The sequence below is a fragment of the Balaenoptera ricei genome, chromosome 7 (assembly GCF_028023285.1).
Source record: "Balaenoptera ricei isolate mBalRic1 chromosome 7, mBalRic1.hap2, whole genome shotgun sequence".
Taxonomy (NCBI): Eukaryota; Metazoa; Chordata; class Mammalia; order Artiodactyla; family Balaenopteridae; genus Balaenoptera; species Balaenoptera ricei.
The window spans coordinates 48,207,667-48,226,582 of NC_082645.1; the positions used below are offsets into that span (position 1 = coordinate 48,207,667).

At 38.4% G+C, this 18,916-nt stretch overlaps 1 protein-coding gene across 1 annotated transcript in view; it reads left to right on the forward strand.

Moving 5' to 3' along the window:
* PKP4 (plakophilin 4) overlaps positions 1-18,916 on the forward strand; it is a 246,543-nt gene that overhangs the window by 122,391 nt on the left and 105,236 nt on the right. Inside the window, exon 3 of the mRNA XM_059927920.1 lies at positions 8,759-8,871. Within this exon, the coding sequence (XP_059783903.1) occupies positions 8,759-8,871 (113 nt within the window). The remainder of the gene's footprint in view (positions 1-8,758; positions 8,872-18,916) is intronic.

Genomic DNA, 18,916 nt, shown 5'->3' on the forward strand with positions numbered 1-18,916 from the left:
TTAGAATGTAAATTTAGAGCATCTGGTAAGCTTTGCCATTCTCTCTGCTTCATTAAAACTGAAGGATAGATATCAAAGCTAAAACCTGGTATAATTCTGTGTGATTTGATAGTAGGATAAAACAATAAAGATCTGAATGTTGATCATCTCCTATTTGAATGTTAACTAGTATAACAAAAAATCAGATTGGTGGTTGTGTCTCATGTTTTTCTGTTATCTTAAGATCCAAATGTAAAAAGCTGTGGGTTTAGATTAGAGCAACTAATCCAGCAGAAGCATCCTAACTAATCATTCCCTTCCTGTCTTCAGAGTGGTGTGAGGTCAGGAGTTTCCATTTGAAGGATAACCCTTTGTGGTGACCGGCCCTTTGTAAATATTATGCCTTGACCAAAGTAATTAAAATTTTGTTTTCCAACGTGTAAGGTATACTTTTAATGTAGAATACAGGATAGTACCCCTTAGTCCAACCATCCCAAAATACAATAAAAATGAGCTGAATTTTTATTTTTATTTATTTATTTATTTATTTTGGCTTGTGGGATCTTAGTTCCCCAACTGAGGATTGAACCCGTGCCCTCAGCAGTGAGAGCTCAGAGTCCTAACCACTGGACCACCAGGGAATTCCCTGAGCTGAATTTTTAGTGTTGACTAAGTTGTGTTCTGCAAGACAATACTGTTTCTTGAGATGTTAATAGTTATTATTTGAAAAAGAAAAAGTGTGGTTAGTTTCAATAAATCAAAGAATTGCCAGGTTATACAAAGGTAAGCTGATATCCTACTGGTGGATGTCTGAAAACTTTTAATATGCTAGTGTCACTGTGAACCTCCAAGCTTTGGAATCTTCTGGGCAGCATTTTTCAAACCTGCTTGAAGGTTTAAACCCCTATGGGACAGTGGGACACTGGTATCTGAGAACACAGTTTGATTGAGAAAGGCAATGTTTCTTCTTAACAGAAGGATCTGGTCAGTACAAAGGAGTTAAACATCATATACTTAGCATTTTTATAATTAATTATATATGGTTTTTAGTGACTACCAAGTAGACTTAATAAAGACTTGTCAATTATTAAGTAAACTGTGATAGAAGGTCAGGACATTTGATCACCTCTGCACTAGTGGATGGTTATTAAGGTTGAGAGTTCAGGGACCCTTTGAAAATATGACTGCTTTGGTTTTGGTAGCAGCCTAGATTAGGGAATGGAATCTGGGATGCTTTGAGGATTTCTTACTAGCTCTTAAATATTCATTTTTGAAGTAGTTCTCTAGGCCTGACTCAAGAGCATCAAATATGTGATCATGACCATAATTTACTCATCTTTTTAACATGCAAAAGTGAAAAAAAAATGCTATAGTATATCCTGATATAGGACATATACTGTGAAATTCTCTGCACCTTAAAAATCTAACATATTATTATTCAGTGATGATTGATCTTTTAGTGATATAAAACTCTTTCACCATACTAAATTAGAAAGGTAAATTATTTATTATTGGAAGATTTTTAAGCAACAGTGATTGAAATAAAAATTATTTCTTACTTAAGCACTGATTGTATCAAATAATGACCTTGTCAGTTTACTTCTTTCAGTCTAACCAGTACTCAGTACTCTCCTGCTGAGGTGTATAGACATGGAAAGGTATGTTGACCCCTGGTGTGCTGTACACGTACTGTGATGTGAATGGGTTTTTAATACACGGATGAACATCTTTAAAAATTACGTATTTTAATTTATATTAAGAAAATTATATAAAAGCATTAGAAGCCAGGATTTCAATGATTTAATGCTAGGATGATACTGTCTTGTCTTAAAAAGGAGTCAATTTAAAGAGAAATATTTACTAAAAGGTAGTATAGGTCAAATGGGAAGGAAACAGAGATTGAGGAGTCCTGAGATCAAGAAGATGTTTTCTGATGAGAAGATTTAAACATTAAACTGAGAGGAAATACTGATGATTCGGGAAAGAGAAGCAAGATCCTGGAAGAGGCAAGAGGGCATGGAGAGTCTGGCCTTAGACAGGAAGGGGACACTCCCTCTACCAAGCCTGGAAGAGGACTGAGGATTAACACAAATGTGGGGACAGGAAGTTGAGGGTGTCATCGCTAATGGCCTCATAGGAATGCCTACTGCTGTTTCTTAATTGTCATCGTCATAGTGGTAGTAACTGTTGTAGCCATTCCTGAATTAGTGAATCAAATAGATGCTAGTGATACAAGTGGGCAACTGTAGTTGGATGGCATGACCCCCAATGAGCTTTTGCACAAGTTTGGAAGAATAATTGTTTCTAACATCTAAGGAAAGAGAGAACACAGCGTACTAATGTAAGAATGTAAGTGGACGAGACTTCCCTGGTGGTCCAGTGGTAAAGAATCCACCTTCCAATGCAGGGGACGCGAGTTTGATCCCTGGTCAGTAAACTAAGACCCCACGTGCCGCAGGGCAGCTAAGCCCACGTGCCACAACTACTGAGCTCACACGCCTCAACTAGAGAGCCCGTGTGCCGCAGACTACAGAGCCCACGCGCTCTGGAGCCCGCGCGCCACAACTACAGAACCCACATGCCCTGGAGCCATGTGCCACAACTAGAGAAGAGAAAACCCACACACCACAACTAGAGAGAAGTCCAAGCACCGCAACAAAGAGACCGTGCCTCAATGAAAGATCCCGCGTGTCCCAATGAAGATCCCTCATGCTGCAACTAAGACCTGATGCAGCCCCCAAAATAAATAAATAAATAAATAAATAAATAATAAATTTTTCTTAAAAAAAGAATGTAAGTGGGAATATGATTACAGATTCTACTGACAGGAGGACAGTGAGGAATATTATATACAACTTCATGCTAATAAGTAGAGATAGTGAAGAGCCAGGGGAAGGCCAGGTTCCTTCTCTGGAGCACCTCAGCTGTGATGTGTGAAGAATGCATAGTCTTCACCAGAGAGAGGTCAGAAGAAGCAGTATTTTCAGGAAAGAACTACATTTCAATTAAAGTCTGTAGGTGGAGAGTCTTCTTAGTAACCCTGAGATGGAGAATATTCTGAGTAAAAGATGAAGAGTTTATAAACAGAGAATTTGCAAACTGGAATTGAGGCTTCCATAGGGCACAGTTGGAAAGGGTCAGGAGATATGTCACGACTGGCCATCAGTGAGGATTTAATGAAGGTGAGAGGGGCTAGGAGGCCACAAGAGGGTGAAGTATGCCCTGTTTTTAGTGCCAGCACCAGAGTCCTTGAAGCTGAGGTCTGGGATGGAGCGCTTTCCTGCTTATTGAAGGGGACGGGAGCAGAAGGACCTAATGCTGAAAGCTTCCTGGGCTTCTGGAAGCCAGTGGCAGGAGACATGACTAGGTATGCAGTATTATTTCTGTTTAAAAGTAACACTGAATCACCAATTTAAGGTCTCATTTAGGACTGAGGTACCTGGAGTTTAGGTAACGGTAGAGTTTTCACTCCAAATGAGCAACAGGAACAGGTGGGTGTGAAGAAGACCCAACAAGAAGTCTCAGAAATGGAAAATGTTGTCATTGGAAAAAAGTGAATAATAGTTGAGATAAACCCTTCACAAGGCAAACAGAGAAACAGTGAATTGAAAGAAATACTGAGAAATTCTCAGAGAAATTAAGAGAAAATAGGAAAAAGCTGTGGAGACTCCCATTTCTGGCATATTCAATACCCTAACCAGTCTCCCCACTGAAAGAAACTAAATATGTATACTGAATAAAGTATTTAAATTGTCTTTTTAAAAGCAAGGCTGAGCTGCCAAGGAAGTAAAGTGCTCACAGAAACAAAAACCAAAATGAAAGTGGGACTCCTAAGCTAAGTAAGCAGTAAACCTGGCTTCCACCTTGAAAGTATGTGTCAAACCTAGGTGATCTTGAGCATGCCATTCGATGTCAAATGCCATGTGCCCTTTGAGGGCTGCCCAAGATGGGGAGTCTAATGGGATATCCCTTGCCCAAACATAAAACTTTACAGAGCTACAGCATTAGTACAAGGGTGTTGAGAAACCTGTCCCCCAGAAGAGGACAAGCTTGGGTGCTGGTAGTAGGGGGAAAGTATCCCCCTGAGAGTTTATGATACCTGTGAGAGAGGTTACCTAAATGGCCAATAAGCATATGAAAAGATGTTGGTTAGCAAGGAAATACAAAATAAAATAAATGCAAGGTAGCACCCCATGCCTATCAGATTACAAAGAAAGAAAGGAAGGGAGGGAGGGAAGGAAGGAGAGAGGGAGGGAGGGAAGGAGGGAAGGGAGGGAGGGAGGAAGGAAGGAGGGAAGGAAGGAAGGAAGGAAATTTAAGCCCCAAAATGCAAATCGGTATCAGTGAAAATGTACAGAAACTGGAGCTCTCATACACTGCTGACTGGAATGTAAATTGGTACAACTACTCTGGAAGGTAATTTGATAATCGTTGTCACGTAAACTTGAAGATATGCATAGCCTTCAACCCAACAATTCCACGTCTACGTCTCTACTGGAGAGGTCTGGCTCATGTGCACAAGATGATTTATACAGCGATGCTTATTTTGCAGTATGCTTATAATTGCACAAAATTGGAAACAACCCAAGGGCTCATCATTATGAGAACATATAAATATATTGTGCTGTAGTCATACAATAGAATACTGTTGAGCAATGGAAATAAATGAACTAGATCTATGTGTACTGTAACTGATAAATCTCAAAATCATAATAAAACCAATCTGCAGAGCACTGGGTAGTATACCATTGATATAAATTGTATGACTATGCAAAACAATACTATATATTATTTATGGATCTGTATATATGGAGTAGTAAGAATATAAAATATTCATGTGAATATTAAACACCAAATTCAAGATAATGGTTTCTTCTGGAGAGGGAAGAAGAGAGAGAGAGAAGATCCAGGAAGAAGAAACCAGGGGATTCCATTGTATCTGTAATATTTTATTTCTCAGAAACCCTGAAGCAAATGTCGCAAAATAGTAAGATTTGCTAGAGCTGGATCAGGTTTGCCAAAGCTCATTGTATTATTGTGTAGACTTTTTCAGTACATTTAAAGCATCTCACGGTATTGAAAAATTAGGAGTGAGAGAAAACTTCTATCATTGTATAAAAGGAATCCAAAAACAATACTGTCCCAGGTTGGGTTCTCACTGAAGTGGAGTTGTGCATGCATGTTTATTATAGGTCAGCACTTGCGGAGGTGAGGGCAAGGAAATGCAGGCTTGGGCAGGGGAGAAGTCCAAATACCATACCGGGCAGTCCAGCCCGTGGAAAGCTCTGAAGCAAATCTGGACCCGGCTTTTATATTCTCATCTCAATCGGTGGCTGCGTGCAGCCTGCCCAGAAGGGTACAACTTCCTTGGTCAAGGAGATTCTCTGCAGCTGAGGCCCCACTGAAGGCACTGACCACTGGGGTACTGAGTCCTTCCTTGGGCCTCCTTGGGCCATGCATTTCTGTCTACCATATAAGATCATGCAAGTGAATCTTTGTTTCCTTCTATTCCCTTGACTCTCAGAGAATATTTATCAATATACTTACCCGAGAGAGATGAGGTAAATATAAACAAAAGCTTCCAAACGCATGTGAACTGACTCCACTTTTATAGCATGTTAGTAGGCGTGGCTTTCTTTCTAAGCTTGATTATGGTCTTGTTCGACAGAATTTAAGAGGAAATTGTCATGTACTAATCACTGGCAAATGCTTTTAACATTATTTCCTTGCTCTTCTCAAAGGACCCCCCTATAATTTAGATGCCCAGTTTTGGATGCTGCAGTAAAGATCAGCCTTCACACACTATGTTTAGAGGATAAAATATTAAAATTTAAAATTTTTAGATGATATCACAGCATAATCATCTTAATCAGTGTATTTTGGAAATCATTAGATGTGTTTTTATATGACTGTGTAATACTGTCTTCCTTGTCAGTCAGTCTAAGAAACCAGTAGAGACAGAATTGTCAAATATTTATATCCTACTCATTCATCTTGGTGCCAGTCACATGTGGGAGTTTTATTTATATTCTGTAGAAGTAGTATTAATAATTTTATAACAAAGCATACATATATTTTACTTGTAAATATCCACAGGTATTAGATAACCTTTACAGATTCCATGCTTTACAGCTTCCTGAGAGTCTGCTTTGGGGGCTTTAATGATGTCATACTTGTGAGAAGTGTGGGCAAATAATGGGTAAAATGGTTTTGATAAAAGTAGCCAGTGATGTTCAATATTATGGGTCCCACAGCCAGGAGGGATACAGTGTAGACTTTACTCAGTTCACATGAGTGTTAAAGGAATTACCCAACTTCTAAAAAAATGTAGCTGCATCGTGGGTACAGAGGCTCTTCTAGCAACTTGACAACTGTAAATGGTTTCTAGCGGTCTGTCAGTCAGAGTTTCTAGTTGCAAGAAAAAGAGACTGACATGGCTAATTATGCAGGGGAAAAAAGGTGCTTATTAGGTGGTTATTAGTGAATTCCCGCATTTGTTGCCAGGACTGGAGAACAAACCTTGAGACTAAACTCCCAGGGACAGTGTCCAAATCAAGTAAACACTGCCACTGCCACCAAGTATAAACATAGTTTGTGTGGAGGTCATTTCCACGTTAGAAACTTGACCTTGAGTCCTACTGCAGGGAGTATAGCAAGAATGTGAAAGAAAGAGAGAAAACGAGCTTCATATATTTTCTGATGTCAGCGTCTTGGTTTCAGCATCCAAGTCACAGTCTGGCATCTTCTCGGCAGAGCCAAAGTCGTCTGTCTCTGCTTCTAAAGGAAGGAATTATGGGCCATTAAGTTCCAACCTGTGCCTTCAAGCAGGAAATTTCCCAACTATTTCCTTGAAAGGATGCTCAAAAGGCCATAGGCAGCTACAAATATGATTTTAAAAATCCACTAAAATATATATTTTTTCTATGAATGGAAATTTTTTTAGTGTTCTAATTTGAAACATGCCTCAATCCTACCCTGGTAACTTTTGGCTATCCCCAAATGAAGAAAACCCTCCAGCCCTGTTCAGTAGCCACTGAACTGAGAACACAAATGTTATGTGATGGCTTAGGGAATATTTTGAGATTCACAGATGGTCCTTTCCTGGCCCAGCTTGATCCAAGCAGCCAGTCTTCCAGGAAAAGATGTGTATAATAAGACAACTGAGTAAAATAATTGAAAGAATGGAAGCATATCACAAAAACTGTGATGCTGTTTAAGGACAAAGAAAGACTAAGTGTGAAGTAAACATAATACTATTTGTCCTTAAAATCAATGATCTTAGCCTGGTACTGAATGTTGTGCAATTATTATCTATCTGGTCTTTTGTTGCCGAACATTTATCAAAAGCCTGTGGTCTAGGAATTGTTAAGTAGATGTAGGCAGTGTCCCACTTACCCATTATGATCCTATTGTACGGCATTATTGGGCCAACTATTATTCATTCAGGCACTGCCCTATACGCCCACACCAACTGGGCTCATTAGAAAAGGACTCTCAATACCAGAAAGCGATAAGGAGTTCACGGACTGTTTCTTAAGAATTATTCTAGGAATAGTTTGTAGAATTTGCACGGCCAATGCTGTCAAGTAACTGCACATTTGCCTGATTCCACAGGGAGTTAATACACTTTTCAATTAAATTGTTTATTTTTGTTTGCATGGCAAATACACATTGTCATAAATAATATTATGTTGTCAGTAATATTATTATAAACAAAACTAAGGTAGTTTTATTTCTGATTAGCTCCTAGACTTAGGGTTCATCTGTCTGGTATTTTGAACCAGGGGTCAGTGTCCAGTTAAACCACTTACAGTTCAGCATTTGCTTTGAGTAGACTTGTAAGGAGTTAATATGGCACAAGGGAGCTTGAGGTGTTATTGGAGATGTTATTTGTGGCTTAAAGCCTTTAGAGTATACTTGATTTGATTTATAGATATTTTATGGCATGGCCTGCTTTCTATTTATTAAAATCCTGTCAAGGTAACAATGAGATAAGTACAAATAATGTTAAAACATTTCTCGTAGAATAGAATACTGGCCTTCATGATGCATCATAGAATGTAGAATATAATTTCTTGAGACAATCTTTCTTTCCACCTTTTTAATACAATTTTAAATTCTATATTATGGCCCAGACTTTTTCATTATTTTTTTCTCTTGTCCCTTCATGCAGTGACACATGAATGCACTTGTGACAATAGGAAAAAATGTGTATTATAGATAAATATAGCAAGGCTTTTTTGTGGGATTGTAATGATTTTTTTTCTTAACAATGGGAAGGCTTTGTATCAAATATGGTCAAGTGATTCTCATCACAGGAATTTACTTCTTTTTTTTTTAATGCTGTGCTAACATTCAGTATGAGGGATGGAAGAATTGGCTGTTGAGGATGAAGAGCCTATATTGGTTGGTGTGCCTCTAATGTAGGCACATCGAGTGAGGACTCTGCAAACCTTACTTTAATACATCACTGGAGCAAAAGTACTGTTTGAAGACCTTTTTAGAACCACCACCACCAACAACAAAAAAGGCCAAATAAAGGTCTACATGTTTTCAGTTTCAAACGAAGACACATATTCTAGTGCCTTTAAGTTTGTAAAAGCTACAAATTAGTAGGTTGTTTAGGCCCACAGTTCTATTCAAAACCCTAATCTTGTAAGGCCACACTGTAGTGTTACATTACGGGCATGTTCCTGTGTTTCCTGTGACGTACATGAATTCATGTATCTGCCTAAGCAAACCTGGTGCCTTATATGCCTTCTATTTCCTTGAATCACAGGAGCTTCAGTTTCAGCGACTAACCCGAGAACTGGAGGTGGAAAGGCAGATTGTTGCCAGTCAGCTAGAAAGATGTAGGCTTGGAGCAGAATCACCAAGCATCGCCAGCACCAGGTACAGGGCCGATGGCTCTATTTTCTTACACGCCTTCAAGTCACACCTTATTAAGTTGTTCTAGATGCAGCAAATGATGCTTTTAGTGTTGTCACTGTTAACTGGCCTTCATGAAATTGATATCAAAAATGTCAGTTTATTCTAATTTTGAGAAACTTCTTGTAATATTGATTATCCTTCAATCCTGTGCTTGAAGTGTTTTATACAGCACTGGTATGCCTCTCTAGCAAAAGCTACTATGCTACCTTTAGAAATTTGATTTCTTATATGTAGACAAAGTTAATGAATGTTTTCAACAATTAATTGCTAATTATTTGGCAAAGCTAATTGGCTTTGAAAACCTGATATTGATTTTTTTTAACTGAGAAATATTTCTAAGTGATAACATTTATCTAGCTTTGAAAAATGCATTCAATTTACTTGGAGTTTTCTAGAACTCTGAAAAAGTACTATACGAAATAATTACTATATGAAATAATTGTGTATTCAAATATAGTAAATGCGAAGTAAGTCAGAAAGAGAAAAACAAATATCGTATATTAACGCATATATGTGGAATCTAGAAAAATGGTATAGATGATCTTATTTGCAAAGCAGAAATAGAGACACAGATGTAGAGAACAAATGTATAGATACCAAGGGGGGGAAGGAGGGTGGGACGAATTGGGAGATTGGGATTGACGTATATACACTACTATGTATGAAATAGATAACTAATGAGAACATACTGTATAGCACAGGGAACTCTACTTAGTGCACTGTGGTGACCTAAATGGGAGGGAAATCCAAAAAAGAGGGTATATATGTATATGTATGTATAGCTGATACATTTTGCTGTACGGTAGAAACTAACACAACATTGTAAAGCAACTATATACCAATAAAAATTAATTTAAAAAAATATATAGTCAATGCAAAACCAGTATATTACTGGAAAAATACACATTTAATCACAAGTATTTTATATTTAAATAGCCTCTTATGCTATTTAAAATATCATTAGAATAAAAATTACTGCCACAACTCCAAATGGTGAAATCACTGCTTACACAATCTGTGGGTTTCTTTCTTAGTATTTACATATTCCAATAAAGCCTACCATAAAATACTTCTGTTGCTTGCATTTTGAAGCTTAGTTTGCTTAATCCTAAGTAGGTACGTGCCCATAGTAACTTGTCTTTCAGTTGTTTCTAACATCGTAATTGTTGTATTTCTCAGTATCTTCTATTATTCATAGCCAAAAAATCCTTCTTGGTGAATACAATGCTGTCTGTAGTTTGTCTTTCCCAGCTGATTGCTATTAATTTAAAATTATTAGGCAGATAAAATTGTCATGAATTTTTTAATCTTTGACCCTTAACAGTTATGCACATTAGTATGTTTAGTACGGCATAAAGCATGCAAATAAGATCAAGAAAACTTTCAAAACACAGATATCAAATTATGTGATCATTTTTAAGACATCCAGGCATTTTTTTATAGGAAGAGAAATTATAAGCAAGGTGTAAAATTACCAATCAAAAATTTCTACCTCTAGCTTTGTACTCCTCAATTAGATAATTTATCAAGAAAGTTAAAATTGTCAAAACAAAAATTTGTTTTAATTTTACCCAGTTTTTTTAAAGGATATCTGTATGTTTAGCACCAAAAAGAGCAGTTCACAAGCTAAATAATGTGGTGTTATATATTTCCAGATTTTTTCAAATATAATTTTACACTATTAGAAAAATTAAATCAGTATTTAAAGAATTCAGTTAAGGCATTTATTCTGCCAATTTTGCCAATTAAACAAACATAGAACTTTTCTCGGTAAACTCCTAGAGATACTTGATATGTCAATAATACAAGTCAATACCTAGAGGAAATGGCAAAGGAGAAAGGAAAATCCCCAGGTACTAGAAATAGAGAACCAAAAGCCAGAGCCACAAGCATTTGAGCTGCCAGTGCAGGAGGCCTGGGCACTGTCAAGCCCCCAACAAAGCACTGGAGTCTTAGGTTTAATACCCCTGCAGGGACCAAAGAGTGAGGCCTTATGTGCTCATGGTGGTAGACTTGAACTTGGGAACACTGCATTAAGCCATGACCCTCAAAAGCTGCACCCTTGGACAACCCCAGGCTTGCACGGCATGTGGGTCTGGAGCCCAAATGTAACTGTACGCATTGTTCAGGAATCCCCAGCTGAGAAACTGACATCACCAAAGATGAGCTCACAATCAGATAATAAAAAACTCAAGTCAAAAAAACTCAAGGATGAGTAAGAATCAGCAAGCAGGAGAGCAGGATTTAAAACTTTAAGAACTTGATATCATTGGAGAAAGTCTGACAGGTATGCACAGGAAGACAGGTACAAAGATGCTTATTGTAACATTATTTGCAAAAGTAAAAAATTTGAATCAGGATAGAAATGGGAAGTAAACTGTAGATAAGTAAACTCAAGAGCCATTAAAATGAAATAACTACATGTATCAATGTGAACATCTTTGCAGAACAGACTTTCGAGTGAAAACTACAAGTTGCAAAACAATAGGTATAGGTTATCTTTACGAATATTTTAAAATATACATAATTCTGAATTTAAATAGTGTTTGATTTTGTTTACGAATCAGTGCATCTCTAGTAGAAGTATAAAAAATATTTCGGGATGACACCACTTTAAGATAGTGGTACCTCTAAGAACAAAGGGGAGGAGGAAGCTATCAGGAATTCGGCTTTAGCCAAATCTGTAACATTTTATTTAAGACTGCCATGTGGAACAAACATAACAAAAAATATTAATATTGATATCTGTTCAACAAGGGGGTTGTTGATATATGCATGGCTGTTAGATTATTTTCTGTAGTAAATGTTTTAAAATATTAAATAATTTTAGGGTTATATAGTTTGAATTAGCTAATTCCATAGGTTCGTTAAAAATCTGTTAGTAAAATACATATTGTGAGTAATACTTATTGTCAGTGATTTGGGGCTTTGTGTCTGGATCTCAGTGCCCAGCTTGGCACCTGGCATGGCACTGAGGCTCAGTCAGACAATGTCGGGTGAGTGAGTGGGTCCTGCAGAAATGGAAACCGGGCTGACCAGAGAAAGAGGGAAAGTATGCGCAGAAGTGTGTATGATCTCGCACTGCGGTACTGGAGTTCCAAGAGGCTTGGTAGTTTCTAGGATGTGTACTAAAAGGACCTAGTGGCTTATGAGGTTGGAAGAGTAAAGCTGGCATTTGACTGTGGAGAACCGGGAACCAGGTGATGATGAGTGTCACCTTCATTAGGTCTGTAAAGGAGACAGGTTGAAACACATTGCTGTAGTGGGAAGCAGTTGTCCTGAGAGTGTAGGGTGTAGGTCAGAAAGAAGAGAGTCCAGGCAGCAAGACAGGAATCTATTATGGAATCTTAACGGTTGTGAGTAAGGTGGGTTTCTTTATTCAGTGAACTCTGGTTGGAATGATAATTGATCCACTTTGATTGCCCTACTCCCGTCTCCTGTTGGATTCTCATGTATTCTTGATGCCCCCAGCTAAGTGCTAACCCGTTCATACAGCCTTTCCCACAGTTCTCCAGGAAAGTCATCTCTCTTCATCCAAACTCTCATAACTGTTCCTCCGTGCCTGTATTAGCCTCCTATGAGGTGCTAAAGCTCACCGCAGCCCTGGCACAGTGCCTGGGGCTCAGCAGGCAGGCACCCTGCTAAGTGTTCATTGAATAAATAATGAAACTTAAGCCCAGTGTGATTTAAGTTCCTCAGGAAACGATGCTTTACCATTAGGTCACCGACTTGGCATTCACCCTTTCTCATATCTGCCTTCTTCACACGTTTCAGTGTGCTTTTCGGTGGACCTTAAGAAGAACTCTGCTCTGTGACCACCAGGTTTACACACTGGCAAGAACCCATTAGAAAACAGTGTTAGTGAAGGGAGCAGAGGTTTTTATTGTGTCACTTGAGGGATCCCCCTTGTGCCTGTCAGTCCCCACCATCAGTCTCAGAACCAGAATCTAAAGATACAGAAAATAGCTCTCAGACCCCAGCCCTCTTTCCCATCAGCCATTTCTGATTTGCTGAAGGAAAATTATAAGTGCCATCAGTGCTTCCAGCCAGGAAACTTCCTTTGGATTCAGGTCCTTCTTACATGGGAGTAAGTTTAGTCAGCAAGATGGGGGATTTGAAAACTGGTTATCTTTCATATTGTTTGATTTAGATCCTGTGTCACAGTTGGTAAGGTGATCTGTAAGATTTTATTTTTCCCAGTCCAGATATGATCTCAAAGGGTAAAGAAAAGCATACTTTGATTTACTTTTTCAGTTGTCCAAAGTTCTTCCCATGTTGGCCTCACCCTGTGAAGAAGGAGTAGACGGTGGCATGAGGTCCTATTTAATTAATGACTCTAATATTGTACTAAATAATATACTGTAGAGCCCTCTCCCGAATGGCTCTAAAGCCCAGCAATTTGGTTTCCTCACACTTGCAGTACCAAAGATAAATTTTAACCCTGCCATGACATGTTCCCATTTTACAGTACGGAAACTGGGCCTCTGCATGTATTTATTTAGGAAGTGTCCTAAAAAGTGAGCTGCATAGCTGCCTTTGGCAGTTCACTTGCAATATACCTTGCTGAGAACGTTAAAAAAAATCATAATGATTAAAATGATTGCTAGGTTTTCTTTTTTTAACATCTTTATTGGAGTATAATTGCTTTACAATGGTGTGTTAGTTTCTGCTTTATAACAAAGTGAATCAGCTGTACATATACATATATCCCCATATCTCCTCCCTCTTGCGTCTCCCTCCCACCCTCCCTATCCCACCTCTCTAGGTGGTCACAAAGCACTGAGCTGATCTCCCTGTGCTATGTGACTGCTTCCCACTAGCTATCTATTTTACATTTGGTAGTATATATAAGTCCATGCCACTCTCTCACTTCGTCCCAGCTTACCCTTCCCCCTCCCCGTGTCCTCAAGTCCATTTTCTACTTCTGTGTCTTTATTCCTGTCCTGCCCCTAGGTTCTTCAGAACCATTTTTTTTCTTTTTAGATTCCATATATATGTGTTAGCATACGGTATTTGTTTTCCTCTTTCTGACTTACTTCACTCTGTATTACAGACTCTAGGTCCATCCACCTCACTGCAAATAACTCAATTTCGTTTCTTTTTATGGCTGAGTAATATTCCCTTGTATATATGTGCCACATCTTCTTTTATCCATTCATCTGTTGATGGACACTTAGGTTGCTTCCATGTCCTGGCTATTGTAAATAGTGCTGCAGTGAACACTGTGGTACATGACTCTTTTTGAATTGTGGTTTTCTCAGGGTATATGCCCAGTAGTGGGATTGCTGGGTCATATGGTAGTTCTATTTTTAGTTTTATAAGGAACCTCCATACTGTTCTCCATAGGGGCTGTATCAATTTACATTCCCACCAACAGTGCAAGAGGGTTCCCTTTTCTCCACACCCTCTCCAGCATTTATTGTCTGTAGATATTTTGATGATGGCCATTCTGACTGGTGTGAAGTGATACTTCATTGTACTTTTGATTTGCATTTCTCTAATGATTCGTGATGTTGAGCATCCTTTCATGTGTTTGTTGGCAATCTGTATATCTTCTTTGGAGAAATGTCTATTTAGGTCTTCTGCCTATTTTTGGATTGGGTTGTTTGTTTTTTTGATATTGAGCTGCATGAGCTGCTTGTAAATTTTGGAGATTAATCCTTTGTCAGTCGCTTCATTAGCAAATATTTTCTCCCATTTTGAGGGTTGTCTTTTCGTCTTGTTTATGGTTTCTTTTGCTGTGCAAAAGCTTTTAAATTTCATTAGGTCCCATTTGTTTATTTTTGTTTTTATTTCCCTTTCTCTAGGAGGTGGGTCAAAAAGGATCTTGCTGTGATGTATGTCATAGAGTGTTCTGCCTATGTTTTCGTCCAAGAGTTTGATAGTGTCTGGCCTTACATTTAGGTCTTTAATCCATTTTGAGTTTATTTTTGTGTATGGTGTTAGGGAGTGTTCTAATTTCATTCTTTTACATGTAGCTGTCCAGTTTTCCCAACACCACTTATTGGAGAGGCTATATTTTCGCCATTGTATGTTCTTTTTTTTTTTAAAGTCTTTTATATTTATTTATTTATTTATTTTTATTTATGGCTGTGTTGGGTCTTCGTTTCTGTGTGAGGGCTTTCTCTAGTTGTGGCAACTGGGGGCCACTCTTCATCGCGGTGCGCCTCTCACTATCGCAGCCTCTCTTGTTGCGGAGCACAGGCTCCAGACGCGCAGGCTCAGTAATTGTGGCTCACGGGCCCAGTTGCTCCGCGTCATGTGGGATCTTCCCAGACCAGGGCTCGAACCCGTGTCCCCTGCATTGGCAGGCAGATTCTCAACCACCGTGCCACCAGGGAAGCCCCCCATTGTATATTCTTGACTTCTTTATCAAAAATTAAAATGATTGCTAGGTTTTCTATTAATGACTCTTTGGAAGTAGTAGTCTTCTAAACAAAGTAGCAATTAAAAACCCCATTTCTAGTATGATTTTTATTTGGTTTATTTACTGCAAAAAAGCATTAATAACACAAGTAATAACACCAGCAATATCAATATATAATGATCCTTAATCTGGAATTGATGGTGCTTGTACCCAAAGATGATATATCAGACCACAAATAATCACTGCAAATTGAGAAACCCTAAAGTGAAGCTATGGGATTAGTTAATAGAGAAGCTACAGACTTTCTGCCTTTGTACCAAGTACACTATAGTTACCTGTGCATTTAATAGTCATCTATTTTAATATTTCACCTGATTAAAGATAGGCTATAGAAATAGTCAATAAATTATCTTTTCTGTATTTATACTGAGTATAGTATAGATATTTATATATTTAATTTTTTACCTCATTTAAAGTGGGCCTTGGGATCAGTTAAAAGAGAAAATACCGATTGTCTGCATTTGTTTTGAGTGTACTATAGTTATTTATGTATTCAGTATTTCACCTCATAGAAAGTAGGGTGTGGAATCAGTTTATTGAAAAGTTACTGCATTTGTACTGAGTACACTATAGTTATCTATGTACTATTTAATATTTTACCTCTCCACATGTATTTGGAACATTTTTAGAAAACACAAAAGCCAACAATGGAATGAGGGAATTGGGGCAAAGATAAAATAAAGACTAGAAAAATAAGATGAAGCCAAGGTTAAAATAGTATACAAAAGATATGTTGTTAATATTCCATGCATTGGCTAAAAGTAGAGAGCCACTTTGGCTCTGAGTGTCCTGGTAACCAGGCTAAAGAAAAAAACACTAATGAATTACATGATTCAAAGTGTCTGGAAGATAAAAACAAACCAGGTTGCTCGGGAGCATTTACTGTCCCTGGGGCTGAGACTTGAGTGGTTTCTCTTGTGAGTTGCTGTTGAGAGCACTGCATGATGAGGCAAACGGCGTCCTCGGTAGTTTCTAAATTATAAAATCAGACTCATAGCGGTTCTTTCTTTTGTTGTTAAATACAATATAAATGGATGGAAAAGCAGCTTAGCTAAAAGCAGTTCTCCAGGAGGCCAATTCTGTTGCTCCAGTTTGGCTGGAAGATGATAGTTAGCATATGTAGATGGATGGATCAATTTCGGGTTCTCCAAGCAAGCAGCCTGCCATGATGACTTCTGTCTGCAGAGCTTTTTAGAGTCATGGGTGGCAATGGGTACCAAGATGTGAGAGGTCCTGTGTTGCAGGTCACCGTGCAGGTGCACGTTGTGCATGCCTTAGCAAGAGAAATGGTCCTCAGGGGATGCAGAGGTATGTACAGCGCATCTCAGGAGAATCTCATAGCACAGGCACCTCAGAGGAAAATAATGCCCTTTAAACCTCTTGCCCCCCATGGGCTAAGCAACAACCTTCAAATCCAAATTTTGATGAATGTAGGATTTATTCTTTTTCTCTTTGCAGTATCATCAATGGAGTGTTTCTCTCACCTTAGCCTGCTTTAGACTTCACTGGATGGGGTGACAGCAAGGGGACTTCCCCTGCCTACCTACACTCCCAAGGGCACAGAAGGGGACAAGTGTGACCAAAGCAGCATTCTAACTTTTTGACTGACTGGAGTTACGTAATGCTCATTTTAGCCAATTTGTAAAGTTCAAGAAAGTATAAAGAGAAAAATCGTAATTCTACCATTCAGAGATAACCACTTTATTTTTATGTCCAGTTTATTGAAGTGTAATTTACTTACAGTAAAATTCACCCTTTGTAGCATACAGTTTTATGATTTTTGGCAGTTTGGCATGTAGTTGTATAACCACCATCATGATTGAAATGTAGAACATTTCCATTAACCCGAAAAAAGAGGCAACCACTTTTTAAAGTTTGCCACATTTCATTCTCTTCAAAAAAAATTTAAGTGTGAGATAATTCCCTCCGGCCAACTTTTTATCTTGTTCCTAAAGTCCCACTTTGATATGCCAGTTCTAACTTTGAATGGCTCCCACCTGTCTGAGGAATTCTCAAGGAGAAAAGTAGCTTGGAGATGCACCCAAGGGATGCTAATTTAGCGGTGATTAGAGATCACTACAGCCTTCCCATGGCAAGCTGCACTCGGTGGGTGCAGGGGACTTGGCCAGGGGAACTACTGCAAGGCACATTCAGTCTTCGAGTGTACAAGACATGGCCTGTGTTGCGTGTTTCATCCAGGCAGAGACATTACACTAGTGGTTCAGCTTGGGTAACAGAAACTGTGGAAGGAGAAGAAAATATAGTTCAAATTGAAAAGTCAGTAAATATAAATATGATCATCTCAGAATTCAAGAAATTGGGTAACAAAACTGTGGAAGGAGAAGAAAATATAGCTCAAATTGAAAAGTCAGTAAATATAAATACGATCACCTCAGAGTTCAAGAAATTATTTCTGAAATTTTATAGTACAGAATTTCAAAACTATTTCTGATAACAGACTTAGAATCTTACCATTGCCCAGAAACAGAAACTTCACTTCTCATTTACTTCTAGGTAAGTTGTAGGTGGTAAAGGAGAAAGTTTATTTCTTTGGGACACAGAAATTGGTTCCACATATTTTATCTTGTAAGTGAATCATAGCTTGTCTGCTCCTTAAGATGAAGCACTAAATTTTCATTTATATTGAAGTCAAAAAGAGATACTTAAAAGATGGACCTTTTATTAATTGTAGAAAACACTAATGACAACTTTTGGAATTGAAGCTTAGTTTTAAATTTTTGTTTTGATGTTTTGCACATTGTTTTAAAATTTGTTTATGCCATTTGGAAGCAGTTGGCCCCTTCACATTGTCTGTCCTTTAGCTGACTGCCATTGGTGTTAGGCAGTTACTCTAGACCCTGAGAAAAATCCTGTCCATATCTATCAACTGAATGAGGGGGGAAATGGGTGGCAATATTAAAATTAAATAACTTCACACTCTTCCTAAGATTATCTCTCCCTTTTCAGTTAGTTTAAAGCTCTACTAAAATAGAATTCTTTATGGTTTCAAAAAAGTCATACAATCTTGACAAATAGTCTTCTTATTGCCACTTAAGAAAAGAACTCTGTTATTTTTTAATGAAAAGATTTGATTCCCTACTACCATTCAGACTTTTTTTTTTTTTTTTTTTTTTTTTTTTACACTTTATAGGATCATCTGCTAGTGCCCGTCAGGCTTCCATTGATACTATTAAAAATTCTAAAAATGCCGTAGGGCTGACAATAGCCGAAAAGCCTTTTTCATGGGTCAGGTCTTTTCTTCAGCAAATATTTTTAAATCATTGTGAAATAAACTTTCTCAAATTAAACAATCTTTAAAAATGAAGCGTCTTGGGCTTCCCTGGTGGCGCAGTGGTTGAGAATCTGCCTGCCAATGTAGGAGACACGGGTTCGAGCCCTGGTCTGGGAAGATCCCACATGCCGCGGAGCAACTAGGCCCGTGAGCCACAATTACTGAGCCTTCGCATCTGGAGCCTGTGCTCCGCAACAAGAGAGACCACGATAGTGAGAGGCCCGCGCACCGCGATGAGGAGTGGCCCCCACTTGCCGCAACTGGAGAAAGCCCTCGCACAGAAACAA